This window comes from Pecten maximus, chromosome 18, assembly GCF_902652985.1.
Source record: "Pecten maximus chromosome 18, xPecMax1.1, whole genome shotgun sequence".
Taxonomy (NCBI): domain Eukaryota; kingdom Metazoa; phylum Mollusca; class Bivalvia; order Pectinida; family Pectinidae; genus Pecten; species Pecten maximus.
The window spans coordinates 23,533,402-23,549,121 of NC_047032.1; the positions used below are offsets into that span (position 1 = coordinate 23,533,402).

At 39.4% G+C, this 15,720-nt stretch overlaps 1 protein-coding gene across 1 annotated transcript in view; it reads right to left on the minus strand.

The window, feature by feature from the left end:
- Positions 1 to 15,720, minus strand: part of LOC117316319 (protein scribble homolog) — a 150,845-nt gene that overhangs the window by 45,235 nt on the left and 89,890 nt on the right. Inside the window, exons 23-33 of the mRNA XM_033870859.1 lie at positions 15,206 to 15,286; positions 13,697 to 14,572; positions 13,470 to 13,529; positions 11,130 to 11,246; positions 10,377 to 10,493; positions 9,280 to 9,305; positions 8,921 to 8,930; positions 6,287 to 6,403; positions 5,516 to 5,632; positions 4,804 to 4,866; positions 3,978 to 4,211 (exon numbers count right to left, since the gene is read on the minus strand). Coding sequence (XP_033726750.1) covers positions 3,978 to 4,211; positions 4,804 to 4,866; positions 5,516 to 5,632; positions 6,287 to 6,403; positions 8,921 to 8,930; positions 9,280 to 9,305; positions 10,377 to 10,493; positions 11,130 to 11,246; positions 13,470 to 13,529; positions 13,697 to 14,572; positions 15,206 to 15,286 — 1,818 coding nt within the window. The remainder of the gene's footprint in view (positions 1 to 3,977; positions 4,212 to 4,803; positions 4,867 to 5,515; positions 5,633 to 6,286; positions 6,404 to 8,920; positions 8,931 to 9,279; positions 9,306 to 10,376; positions 10,494 to 11,129; positions 11,247 to 13,469; positions 13,530 to 13,696; positions 14,573 to 15,205; positions 15,287 to 15,720) is intronic.

The following is a 15,720-nucleotide window of genomic DNA, read 5'->3' on the forward strand; positions in this document are numbered from 1 at the left end:
AGGAAGTGTTGTTATCACAGGGACATGGGGAGTTGACACCGACAGTAGATAAAGGAAGTGTTATCACAGGGACATTGGGAGTTGACACCGACAGTAGATAAAGGAAGTGTGGTTATCACAGGGACATGGGGAGTTGACACCGACAGTAGATAAAGGAAGTGTTATCACAGGGACATGGGATCTGACATCGACAGTAGATAAAGGAAGTGTTGTTATCACAGGGTCATGGGGAGCTGACATTGACAGTAGATAAAGGAAGTGTGGTTATCACAGGGACATGGGGAGTTGACACCGACAGTAGATAAAGGAAGTGTTATCACAGGGACATGGGATCTGACATCGACAGTAGATAAAGGAAGTGTTATCACAGGGACATGGGGAGTTGACACCGACAGTAGATACAGGAAGTGTTGTTATCACAGGGACATGGGGAGTTGACACCGACAGTAGATAAAGGAAGTGTTATCACAGGGACATGGGGAGTTGACACCGACAGTAGATAAAGGAAGTGTTATCACAGGGACATGGGGAGTTGACACCGACAGTAGATAAAGGAAGTGTTGTTATCACAGGGACATGGGGAGTTGACATCGACACTTGATAAAGAAAGTGTTGTTATCACAGGGACATGGGGATCTGACATCGACACTTGATAAAGAAAGTGTTGTTATCACAGGGACATGGGGATCTGACATCGACAGTGGATAAAGGAAGTGTTGTTATCACAGGGACATGGGGAGTCAACATCAGCAGTAGATAAAGGAAGTGTTGTTATCACAGGGTCATGGGGAGCTGACATCGACACTTGATAAAGAAAGTGTTGTTATCAAAGAGTCATGGGGAGCTGACATCGACAGTAGATAAAGGAAGTGTTGTTATCACAGGGACATGGGATCTGACATCGTCAGTAGATAAAGGAAGTGTTGTTATCACAGGGACATGAGGATCTGACATCGACAGTAGATAAAGGAAGTGTTGTTATCACAGGGACATGGGGATCTGACATCGACAGTGGATAAAGGAAGTGTTGTTATCACAGGGACATGGGGAGTCAACATCAGCAGTAGATAAAGGAAGTGTTGTTATCACAGGGTCATGGGGAGCTGACATCGACAGTAGATAAAGGAAGTGTTGTTATCACAGGGACATGGGGATCTGACATCGACAGTGGATAAAGGAAGTGTTGTTATCACAGGGACATGGGGATCTGACATCGACAGTGGATAAAGAAAGTGTTGTTATCACAGGGACATGGGGATCTGACATCGACAGTAAATAAAGAAAGTGTTGTTATCATAGGGACATGGGGATCTGACATCGACAGTAGATAAAGAAAGTGTGGTTATCACAGGGACATGGGGAACTGACATTGACAGTAGATAAAGGAAGTGTGGTTATCACAGGGACATGGGGATCTGACATCGACAGTAGATAAAGAAAGTGTTGTTATCACAGGGACATGGGGATCTGACATCGACAGTAGATAAAGGAGTGTTGTTATCACAGGGTCATGGGGAGTCAACATCGACAGTAGATAAAGGTAGTGTTGTTATCACAGGGACATGGGGATCTGACATTGACAGTAGATAAAGGAAGTGTTGTTATCACAGGGACATGGGGATCTGACATCGACAGTAGATAAAGGAAGTGTTGTTATCACAGGGACATGGGGATCTGACATTGACAGTAAATAAAGGAGTGTTGTTATCACAGGGTCATGAGGAACTGACATTGACAGTAAATAAAGGAAGTGTTGTTATCACAGGGACATGGGGATCTGACATTGACAGTAGATAAAGGAAGTGTGGTTATCACAGGGACATGGGGAGTTGACATTGACAGTAAATAAAAGAAGTGTTGTTATCACAGGGACATGGGGATCTGACATTGACAGTAGATAAAGGAAGTGTTGTTATCACAGGGACATGGGGAACTGACATCGACAGTAGATAAAGGAAGTGTTGTTATCACAGGGACATGGGGATGTGACATCGACAGTAGATAAAGGAAGTGTTGTTATCACAGGGTCATGGGGAGCTGACATCGACATTAGATAAAGGTAGTGTTGTTATCACAGGGACATGGGATCTGACATCGCTAGTAGATAAAGGAAGTGTGGTTATCACAGGGACATGGGGAGTTGACACCGACAGTAGATAAAGGAAGTGTTATCACAGGGACATGGGATCTGACATCGACAGTAGATAAAGTGTTGTTATCACAGGGACATGGGGAGTTGACATCGTCAGTAGATAAAGGAAGTGTTGTTATCACAGGGACATGGGGAGTTGACATCAGCAGTTGATAAGGAAGTGTTGTTATCACAGGGACATGGGGAGTTGACATTGACAGTAAATAAAGGAAGTGTGGTTATCACAGGGTCATGGGGATCTGACATCGATAGTAGATAAAGGAAGTGTTGTTATCACAGGGACATGGGGAACTGACATCGATAGTAGATAAAGAAAGTGTTGTTATCACAGGGACATGGGGAGCTGACATCGACAGTAAATAAAGGAAGTGTTGTTATCACAGGGTCATGGGGATCTGACATCGATAGTAGATAAAGGAAGTGTTGTTATCACAGGGACATGGGGAGCTGACATCGTCAGTAGATAAAGGAAGTGTGGTTATCACAGGGTCGTGGGGATCTGACATCGACAGTAGATAAAGGAAGAGTTGTTATCACAGGGACATGGGGAGCTGACATCGTCAGTAGATAAAGGAAGTTTTGTTATCACAGGGACATGGGATCTGACATGGACAGTAGATAAAGGAAGTGTTGTTATCACAGGGACATGGGATCTGACATCGACAGTAGATAAAGGAAGAGTTGTTATCACAGGGACATGGGGAGTTGACATCAGAAGTAGATAAAGGAAGTGTTGTTATCACAGGGACATGGGATCTGACATCGACAGTAGATAAAGGAAGTGTGGTTATCACAGGGTCGTGGGGATCTGACATCGACAGTAGATAAAGGAAGAGTTGTTATCACAGGGTCGTGGGGATCTGACATCGACAGTAGATAAAGGAAGTGTTGTTATCACAGGGACATGGGGTGCTTTGTTGTGTTGAAGGCAGTTTATATTAACATACAATAATGAAGCTAGGTTTAATAAAGAAGGTAAAGCTAGGACATATTGGTGAGATACAAGGGTTCTGCAGGATTTACCTTTATCCAGTAATTCTGTAGCAACAAGTTTATTTTGTCATTTTAATAGCAGTTTATGGTCCAGGAGTCTGACCATCTCATTCAACAAGCGAATGGCAACAAATTCACTAATAAATAAGGCTACATCCTTCTAGACATGCATGAAGTTAATTAATCTGGTCCCGATTTCTCAACAATTGCTTGACAAAAATCAATTCAATTATAAAATGCATTGATTTACAGATTCATAATCAAATAATTTTATCGAGATAATAACATGTCTTGTTACAGTGATATTTTTCTGCCTTGCTTTACAGTGTGATTTTTTCTACCCTGCTTTACAGTTGAAAACAGGCTATATCCATATTTCCTCTATTTTCCTTACTTGTGCAGCCCAGACTTTTGTAAATTTCGAGTAACACAAGTGTAATTATCCCCCTCCTCCTAATTTTGAGAAATCGGGTTTGGTATTGGTAGCAAAAACATGCACTCTGGTAAACTTAAAATTCAACTTTTGGCTATTCTACAGCATGCCAACAGGCCTACGTAGTGCAAATTAGTTATTTCTTCTTGATACTCAATTTGAAAGAACAAGAAAATTTTCATATTAGTTTAAAAATATTTTATCTGCATGTTAATTTCATTAAATAGCTTCAATGCTATATCAGAATTAGAAGTTGAAAACAAAGCAGATTTTTTTAATCATCTATCAAATCCTTTGACACCACATCCAAATTTTAGCAAAATCCACTTGTTTTTTAACAAGAGAAAGGGACATATATTAATCAGCATTTCCCCTGGCTCCATTGTCAAACAGACTTACCTTTTTGATGATAATTGATTCTTCATCCTCCACATCGATACTAGATACAGAGTTACGGTTGGACGACTCGGAAGGCTTAAATGTCATGGGGGCATTTGGTGAGTCAGGCGATTGGACATCCGACAATGAAGAATCGTCCCCATCACACACCATGATCACCATTTTGTCCCCAACACTTCGCAATGCCCGTACTGCCTCCTGGTGTGTGGAGCCAAGAAGACTCTGCCCATTCACCTGTACACAGATCAAATTGAAATAGCATTAACTAGTGAATTCTGCTGGAAATCTACCTGGGGCATACAGATCTGGTTAAATCACATTCAAGGTCATTTCAAGAAATAAAATTTTACTTTTCAATAAAATTTTCCTAATGAATATGGTTTTTCTTTCACATTAGCTATTCTTGTAATGTTTGATGTGTAATGCTTTTTGTATTCAAATTCTATGCCGACCAGAATTCATGGACTTTTCAGAGCAAAATTCAAGATTTTTGCATCGTGTAGCTGACAATGGACCCCTGATTTCTCACTTTTTTCATCATTAAGTTGGCAAAATATTTAAAACACATTCGAATCCATACCACATTGATGATTAATAGTAAATCTACTAATGCAAAGAGGCCTCTTGGGCCTGTACCATTTCATTTTGTGAATAACTTCATGGTTATGTCAGTTACACCATCCACACCCTTTAACATCACTGCCTTATTCTAACCTAACACCTAGATTAGTTTATTTAAACAATCTAGGTAAATTTGTCTATCATGTTTCTCCTCCACTATAGGATGGGTAGAAATTTTGGAAGTACTGAAGATGTCATGACCTACCTCAAGAATCCTCTGTCCTGTTTTCAGTCTGCCATCCCGACTTACAGCACCATGATCATGTATCTGTTAGAAAAAATAAACACTTCATACAGAATGATGATAACATAACTATTTATACATAGTGACAACTTATCCCCACCACTGGTATAACTATAGCTATGGGGTATTTTACAGGATAATGAAAACCAAATGGTTGGTATAACTATAGCTATGGGGTGTTTTACAGGATAATGAAAACCAAATGGTTGGTATAACTATAGCTATGGGATATTTTACAGGATAATGAAAACCAAATGGTTGGTATAACTATAGCTATGGGATATATTTTACAGGATAATGAAAACCAAATGGTTGGTATAACTATAGCTATGGGATATATTTTACAGGATAATGAAAACCAAATGGTTGGTATAACTATAGCTATGGGGTATTTTACAGGATAATGAAAACCAAATGGTTGGTATAACTATAGCTATGGGATATTTTACAGGATAATGAAAACCAAATGGTTTTTTTTCTGTTTTCTTCAGGTTTTTTTATTTATGAAACTTAATAGACAAGAATAGGCTTATTGCCAGACAAATAGATTACATGGCACAGGCAGAAAAATAATGCTTAGAAATATGACTTTAACCAAACCAAGATATTGATTAATGTGACAATATGTGGAATCTACAGCATCACAATAAAGGGATACAAATCTAAATCTTACCCGAGATATAAATGTTCCTTCGTCCGCTTTCCCCCCTGATCCTTGGGCATAGTTTTTTACACCGCCTTTAATACTCATACCTAAGTTTTCGCCTGGCTGCTTAAAAATAATTATTTCCTGAAATAAAGATGAGAATTAAATTATTTCAAATTTTTTTCCTTTAAGATAAAAATTCAGTTATAAATTGCATTATCTTTCATCAAGTTATGCTAGTATTTTTTAAAATTCTGTTTATTTTCATCTCTAATTTCAGATTTAGAAGTACATAGTATTATCTATTCATTGGGCTGGCTAAAGATTTAAAGATTTAAGAAATAACAGCAAAAGATCTCATCGTTAAAATGCTATACTACAGCAGGCACACAAATACAAGACAAATCTGTAGATATTCACATTTATCTTATAATAATATTAATGATTGAAGTTCTTATAAACCGCTATATCACACGATATAGCCATCTCAAACCAGTTCACAAATTATTATCTATAAATATCAGCGTGTAAGAACCAGCCCATGTCCTTCTCAACTCCCTGGGGAGCATACAGTCGTAGCTGCCACACAGCTTACACATGACAATTTTTGCACTGTCCTACCACATTTCATTTACAGCCGAGTCAACAGGAAGAAGCAGAGCTATGGTAAGTATCTTGTTCAAGGGCTTTGGGCTTGAACTAGCTACCATTTGGTCACCTAGATCTGCGTCCTACCAGAAAACGACCGTGCCCACACAACTAAGTTAGAACAATGGTAAGGAGACTGATGACACCTACATGTAGACCACTTGGAGGTGGGTCGTGCCGAACGCGGAGATTAATTTCATACGTCGGAGATATTAAAAGCATGACTGCCTCCTGGTGTGTCACCTCCGTCACATCTTTACCATTTACCTGTGGAAATAATAATAAAAAAAAAAAAAATCAACATAGTTCGGGCAATAAACAAAGGAATTCAGAATTACTCATGGTTTCCCAGTAACCAGGGTTCTTCGTTTTAGATAGATTGCGTGGAAAAAAATATTAATTAAAAAATTTCCAAATTTCTACAAATTGCTACATACATGAATTCAGAGCAAACACAAGGATCATACAGTTATCCATGAACACCATGACTGCTTAGTCATACCTTACTTATACCTGTATACGTAGTACAATTTTCAACATGCATACCATGTCCCCTACCGGTCCCTGCTAAAAATAGTAACAGTGACCTGTGAGATGTTCGATCAAAATCCCTAAAGGAACGAAGCCCCTAGAGTAGTTGTAAACTTTAGTGTTATGTACACATACAATAAAGACAGAGAGGAAACATAGTCCTTCCCCGGTTTGACAGGTAGAGGACTAATAAAAAGCTATTAAATACCTGACCAAAACAGTAATGTGAACTGAAGATAAAAGAATATCACAGGGTTGCAAGAGAAAATGTTAACAATATTTGCCAGTTCATTATAAGGTTACAGTCGTCAGATACCTCAGTTACCAGTACCATTAAAGACCTAACAGTCGTCAGATACCTCAGTTACCAGTACCATTAAAGACCTAACAGTCGTCAGATACCTCAGTTACCAGTACCATTAAAAACCTAACAGTCGTCAGATACCTCAGTTACCAGTACCATTAAAAACCTAACAGTCGTCCGATACCTCAGTTACCAGTACCATTAAAAACCTTACAGTCGTCAGATACCTCAGTTACCAGTACCATTGAAAACCTAACAGTCGTCAGATACCTCAGTTACCAGTACCATTAAAAATCTTTCGTCAGATACCTCAGTTACCAGTACCATTAAAAACCTAACAGTCGTCAGATACCTCAGTTACCAGTACCATTAAAGACCTAACAATCGTCAGATACCTCAGTTACCAGTACCATTAAAGACCTAACAGTCGTCAGATACCTCAGTTACCAGTACCATTAAAAACCTAACAGTCGTCAGATACCTCAGTTACCAGTACCATTAAAAACCTAACAGTCGTCAGATACCTCAGTTACCAGTACCATTAAAAACCTATCTTCAGATACCTCAGTTACCAGTACCATTGAAAACCTAACAGACGTCAGATACCTCAGTTACCAGTACCATTAAAAACCTAACAGTCGTCAGATACCTCAGTTACCTGTACCATTAAAAACCTAACAGACGTCAGATACCTCAGTTACCAGTACCATTAAAAACCTATCTTCAGATACCTCAGTTACCAGTACCATTGAAAACCTAACAGACGTCAGATACCTCAGTTACCAGTACCATTAAAAACCTAACAGTCGTCAGATACCTCAGTTACCTGTACCATTAAAAACCTAACAGACGTCAGATACCTCAGTTACCAGTACCATTAAAAACCTAACAGTCGTCAGATACCTCAGTTACCTGTACCATTAAAAACCTAACAGTCGTCAGATACCTCAGTTACCAGTACCATTAAAGACCTAACAGTCGTCAGATACTTCAGTTACCAGTACCATTAAAGACCTAATAGTCGTCAGATACCTCAGTTACCAGTACCATTAAAGACCTAATAGTCGTCAGATACCTCAGTTACCAGTACCATTGAAAACCTAACAGTCGTCCGATACCTCAGTTACCAGTACCATTAAAAACCTAACAGTCGTCCGATACCTCAGTTACCAGTACCATTAAAGACCTAACAGTCGTCAGATACCTCAGTTACCAGTACCATTAAAAACCTTTCGTCAGATACCTCAGTTACCTGTACCATTAAAAACCTAACAGTCGTCAGATACCTCAGTTACCAGTACCATTAAAGACCTAACAGTCGTCAGATACTTCAGTTACCAGTACCATTAAAGACCTAATAGTCGTCAGATACCTCAGTTACCAGTACCATTAAAGACCTAATAGTCGTCAGATACCTCAGTTACCAGTACCATTGAAAACCTAACAGTCGTCCGATACCTCAGTTACCAGTACCATTAAAGACCTAACAGTCGTCCGATACCTCAGTTACCAGTACCATTAAAGACCTAACAGTCGTTCAGATAACCTCAGTTACCAGTCCATTAAAAACCTAACAGTCGTCAGATACCTCAGTTAACCAGTACCATTAAAGACCCTAACAGTCGTCAGATACCTCAGTTACCCAGTACCATTAAAGACCTAACAGTCGTCAGATACCTCAGTTACCAGTACCATTAAAACCTAACAGTCGTTAGATACCTCAGTTACCAGTACCATTAAAGACCTAATAGTCGTCAGATACCTCAGTTACCAGTACCATTAAAGACCTAACAGTCGTCAGATACCTCAGTTACCAGTACCATTAAAACCTAACAGTCGTCAGATACCTCAGTTACCAGTACCAATTAAAGACCTAACAGTCGTCAGATACCTCAGTTACCAGTACCATTAAAGACCTAACAGTCGTTAGATACCTCAGTTACCAGTACCATTAAAAACCTAACAGTCGTCCGATACCTCAGTTACCAGTACCATTAAAGACCTAACAGTCGTCAGATACCTCAGTTACCAGTACCATTAAAAGACCTAACAGTCGTCAGATACCTCAGTTACCAGTACCATTAAAAACCCCCAAGGATGTTTCTGACCAATTGGGTTCAAATCCATTCATAAACTTATGACTAGTAGCGATTTAAAGGAATTACCTCTATTCCCCTATTGGGCCCCACCCTTTGGCCCTCGGGGGTCAGAGTCACCATTATGCAAATCTGTTCCCTTCCCCAAGGATTTTTAGACAAATTGGGTTCAAATCCATCATAACTTAACTAGTAGCGATTAAATGAATTACTCATTTCCCATTGGGCAGCCCTTGGCCTAAGGGGTCAGAGACACATTTATGCAAAATCTGTTCCCAAGGAAGCAGACACCAAAATCCATAAAAAAAGAACGTTAAATAACCTCATTACCCAATTAAAGACCGAACAACGCCACTCGGGGCACCATTTATGCAAAAATCTGTTCCACTCCCCCCCCCCCCCCCCCCCCCCCCAAGGACATTTCTAACTAAATTGGGTTCAAATCCATTCATAACTTTATGACTAGTAGCGATTTAAAGGAATTACCTCTATTTCCCCTATTGGGCCCAGCCCCTTTGGCCCCTCGGGGGTCAGAGTCACCATTTATGCAAAATCTGTTCCCCTTCTCCCAAGGATGTTTCTGACTAAATTGGGTTCAAATCCATTCATAACTTTATGACTAGTAGCGATTTAAAGGAATTACCTCTATTTCCTGTATTGGGCCCCGCCCCTTTGGCCCCTTGGGGGTCAGAGTCACCATTTATGCAAAATCTGTTCCCCTTCCCCCAAGGATGTTTCTGACTAAATTGGATTCAAATCCATTCATAACTTTATGACTAGTAGCGATTTAAAGGAATTACCTCTATTTCCTGTATTGGGCCCCGCCCCTTTGGCCCCTTGGGGGTCAGAGTCACCATTTATGCAAAATCTGTTCCCCTTCCCCCAAGGATGTTTCTGACTAAATTGGGTTCAAATCCATTCATAACTTTATGACTAGTAGTGATTTAAAGGAATTACCTCTATTTCCTGTATTGGGCCCCGCCCCTTTGGCCCCTTGGGGGTCAGAGTCACCATTTATGCAAAATCTGTTCCCCTTCTGCCAAGGATGTTTCTGGCCAAATTTGGTCAAAATCCAATAAGAACTTTTTGACTAGTAGCGATTTGAAGCAAATGTTGACGGACGACGGACGGACGACGGACGGACGGACGACGGACGCTGCGCCATGACATAAGCTCACCGGACCTTCGGTCCAGGTGAGCTAAAAATGATGCTTAGAAATATGACTTTAACCAAACTAAGATATTGATTAATGTGACAATATGTGGAATCTACAGCATCACAATAAAGGGATACAAATCTAAATCTTACCCGAGATATAAATGTTCCTTCGTCCGCTTTCCCCCCTGATCCTTGGGCATAGTTTTTTACACCGCCTTTAATACTCATACCTAAGTTTTCGCCTGGCTGCTTAAAAATAATTATTTCCTGAAATAAAAATGAGAATTAAATTATTTCAAATTTGTTTCCTTTAAGATAAAAATTCAGTTATAAATTGCATTATCTTTCATCAAGTTATACTAGTATTTTTTTTAAATTCTGTTTATTTTCATCTCTAATTTCAGATTTAGAAGTACATAGTATTACCTATTCATTGGGCTGGCTAAAGATTTAAAGATTTAAGAAATAACAGCAAAAGATCTCATTGTTAAAATGCTATACTACAGCAGGCACACAAATACAAGACAAATCTGTAGATATTCACATTTATCATATAATAACATTAATGATTGAAGTTCTTATATAGCCATCTCAAACCAGTTTACAAATTATTATCTATTAATATCAGCGTGTAAGAACCAGCCCATGTCCTTCTCAACTCCCTGGGGAGCATCCAGTCGGAGCTGCCACACAACTTACACACGATATTTTTTGCACTACCCTACCACATATTCATTTACAGCCGAGTCAACGGGAAGAAGCAGAGTTATGGTAAGTATCTTGTTCAAGGGCTTTGGGCTTGAACTAGTGACCATTTGGTCACCTAGATCTACGTCCTACCAGAAAATGACCGTGCCCACACAACTTAGTTAGATCAATGGCCAGGAGACTGATGACACCTACATGTAGACCACTTGGAGGTGGGTCGTGCCGAACACGGAGATTAATTTCATACGTCGGAGATATTAAAAGCATGACTGCCTCCTGGTGTGTCACCTCCGTCACATCTTTACCATTTACCTGTGGAAATAATAATAATAAAAAAAAAAATCAACATAGTTCGGGCAATAAACGGGCAAAAAAAAAAGGAATTCAGAATTACTCATGGTTTCCCAGTAACCAGGGTTCTTCGTTTTAGATAGATTGCGTGGAAAAAAATATTAATTAAAAAATTTCCAAATTTCTACAAAATGCTACATACATGAATTCAGAGCAAACACAAGGATCATACAGTTATCCATGAACACCATGACTGCTTAGTCATACCTTACTTATACCTGTATACGTAGTACAATTTTCAACATGCATACCATGTCCCCTACCGGTCCCTGCTAAAAATAGTAACAATGACCTTGACCTTGACACAAAATTCCTAAATTTCTAACTTGTCCAAGATTTGTCCTCTATCATTGTAAGATGTTCTATCAAAATCCCTACAGGAACGAAGCCCCTAGAGTAGTTGTAAACTTTAGTGTTATGTACACATACAATAAAGACAGAGAGGAAACATAGTCCCTCCCTGGTTTGACAGAGGACTAATAAAAAGCTATTAAATGCCTGACCAAAACAGTAATGTGAACTGAAGATTAAAGAATATCACAGGGTTGCAAGAGAAAATGTTAACAATATTTGCCAGTTCATTATAAGGTTACAGTCGTCAGATACCTCAGTTACCAGTACCATTAAAAACCTAACAGTCGTCAGATACCTCAGTTACCAGTACCATTAAAAACCTAACAGTCGTCAGATACCTCAGTTACCAGTACCATTAAAGACCTAACAGTCGTCAGATACCTCAGTTACCAGTACCATTAAAAACCTAACAGTCGTCAGATATCTAAGTTACCAGTACCATTAAAAACCTAACAGTCGTCAGATACCTCAGTTACCAGTACCATTAAAAACCTAATAGTCGTCAGATACCTCAGTTACCAGTACCATTAAAAACCTAACAGTCGTCAGATACTTCAGTTACCAGTACCATTAAAGACCTAACAGTCGTCAGATACTTCAGTTACCAGTACCATTAAAAACCTAACAGTCGTCAGATACTTCAGTTACCAGTACCATTAAAGACCTAACAGTCGTCAGATACCTCAGTTACCAGTACCATTAAAGACCTAACAGTCGTCAGATACCTCAGTTACCAGTACCATTAAAGACCTAACAGTCGTCAGATACCTCAGTTACCAGTACCATTAAAGACCTAACAGTCGTCAGATACCTCAGTTACCAGTACCATTAAAGACCTAACAGTCGTCAGATACCTCAGTTACCAGTACCATTAAAGACCTAACAGTCGTCAGATACTTCAGTTACCAGTACCATTAAAGACCTAACAGTCGTCAGATACCTCAGTTACCAGTACCATTAAAGACCTAACAGTCGTCAGATACCTCAGTTACCAGTACCATTAAAGACCTAACAGTCGTCAGATACCTCAGTTACCAGTACCATTAAAGACCTAACAGTCGTCAGATACCTCAGTTACCAGTACCATTAAAGACCTAACAGTCGTCAGATACCTCAGTTACCAGTACCATTAAAAACCTAACAGTCGTCAGATACCTCAGTTACCAGTACCATTAAAGACCTAACAGTCGTCAGATACCTCAGTTACCAGTACCATTAAAGACCTAACAGTCGTCAGATACCTCAGTTACCAGTACCATTAAAGACCTAACAGTCGTCAGATACCTCAGTTACCAGTACCATTAAAGACCTAACAGTCGTCAGATACCTCAGTTACCAGTTCCATTGAAAACCTAACAGTCGTCAGATACTTCAGTTACCAGTACCATTGAAAACCTAACAGTCGTCAGATACCTCAGTTACCAGTACCATTAAAGACCTAACAGTCGTCAGATACCTCAGTTACCAGTACCATTGAAAACCTAACAGTCGTCAGATACCTCAGTTACCAGTTCCATTGAAAACCTAACAGTCGTCAGATACTTCAGTTACCAGTACCATTGAAAACCTAACAGTCGTCAGATACCTCAGTTACCAGTACCATTAAAGACCTAACAGTCGTCAGATACCTCAGTTACCAGTACCAATGAAAACCTAACAGTCGTCAGATACCTCAGTTACTAGTACCATTGAAAACCTAACAGTCGTCAGATACTTCAGTTACCAGTACCATTGAAAAACCTAACAGTCGTCAGATACCTCAGTTACCAGTACCATTGAAAACCTATCACCTCTACATACTTCAAATTAAAAGTCACTTTCGTAACTTACCATTAAAAGCCTATCACCAATTTTTAACGCTGTTTTAGATGCAGCACCATCAGGAACAATCTAAGGAAGAAAAGTTTTGTTAATAATTGTCAGTAAAAATCAGAAACAATAAGCAAGAAGTTCAAAACATCTTTAGGTATTCACATAAAATAAAAGAAACCCTTTACCAATGAAAAACAAATCAGAATCTATATAAGCAGTAACATTATCACAATAGTTTTACTTACTTTTGATACAAATATACCCGGCTCGTCTAGACCAAAAGGATGACTGGCATGATCACTGCCCCCAACAATAGAAAGTCCAAGAGGGCCGCCCGCTTTAACTATTGTTACTTCCTCAATAGGAAACTTACTCGATACATCATTTGGCAGATTGTCACAAGAGTTCTGATGACTCACAGTAAATGTTTGATCAGCTGGTGTGTCAGCCTCACTTTGACTATGATTTGAATTTAACACAGATGATTGAACTTCCTCGTGTGGAGGTGATGGTGGTGGTGGTGGTAGTGGGGGCGATGTGGCCTCAACATTGTCTTTGTTTTTAACTTCCACAGAAGTCCGTGAGTTCCGGTTAAATCCCGGATACACAAATTTTGGCGGCTGCACTGTGGTAGGTTTGGAAGACCAATCACTGGAGATACGAGGGCTAGCCGCTGGGGAGGTGGTGAGAGGCATGTACGGAGCGGTGTTGCTGTCAGGGGAAACGGGTGGGGGAGGGGCTTCAGGGAGAGGAGGGGGTGTACCAGAGTAGTCTGCAGAGGAAACAGTGGCACTAGGGGGACTGGGATATGTGTATGAGGAGGGGATGGCTGACGAGTACGGACTAGGGCTTGGTAACCCTGGTGATGGTGACACTGTCATCACAGGCGATTGGCTGACAATGATTGTATCATCTTTTTCAGCAGGTGGAGATGATTCGTTCCACGTGATGAGGGGCTGAGTCATTGTCTTGAGACGCTCGCCACTGGGTGGATTTACAATGGCCTCCTCCTTTGGAATGACTTTCTCCCGATACACGACAAGGTTGATAGAGTTATCTACTCCTGTCAGCAGTGACACTGCTTGATCGTGTCGGGCATCCTGCATATCTACATTGTTTATCTGAAACAGGAGATAGGGTATTTATCACAACCAGGTTTAACAGTAACAAATACATAAATAATACCCCAGCTCCTTCAGAATAATTCTAGTTATACCCTCATTAGTGATACATAAATAATACCCCAGCTCCTTCAGAATAACTCTACAGTTATAACCTCATTAGTATGACATATTTCAGTAGATAAACATCCAAACAGACAGAGCCATAAAAGGATCTAATCAAAACATTTAACTTTCTTTCTTACTTTATGCACAACAAAGTTTAATTTGGTTGATTAGGCAGAAATACTCTTATCTGTACAAAGTTTACATACAGATTTCAAACAGGGGACATGATCATCAAAATAGAAAATAATCATAACTGTCTTAGGTAGTAGTTATGTGCAGAATACCAGGTAACAAATCTAAACTTAAGACTGTTCCTTTATGATCTTGTTGACTTAATTGGAAGTTTTCCTTTTGATGTTGGAACTCCTTTATCAGCTATACTACACCAAAAATCGTTTATATTACCAAACTTTTTCTGGACATTTTTTTGTAGCTAAAGATCATTTCAGCACACCGGTAATAAGGACCGGTAATTATATATATATCATAAGCTATGATAGGAAGCTAACTGACAAATGCACACACCGAAATTATCCTATCCCCGACTTTGAGGTTACCGTCCTTGGCTGCGGCACCTCCCTCTGTCACCCGCGAAATGTAGATAGCCTGAAAATCAAGGCAGAGGACCATTAAAGTCTGTATATTATAAATCAATACAGTGACAACTTATTGGTACAAGGAAACTAACCTCAAATAGCACTCGCTTTACACATTACCAGCACCATACAATGATATAATGGCAAATTTGACAGGTTACAAACATTAGGGAACTTACTGAAATAAAGTCATAGACATGCTTTTTTTTTTATCCGATTATCCTATTAATGTCACTGTCCATTTCCTATGGCAACGACTGGATTTGTCAAAAAAAAAAAAGGGGGAAAGAAAAAATGAAAAAAGATCTAATGATTAGTTATTTTACACTGCATAATTTACAACTTTTAAACTGTATATTCTACTAGAAAGACATTTATGAAGTTTAAGCAAGTCCTCATAATAGAATTTTAGATATATCTATGTAGTTTAAAATCTTTGTCATA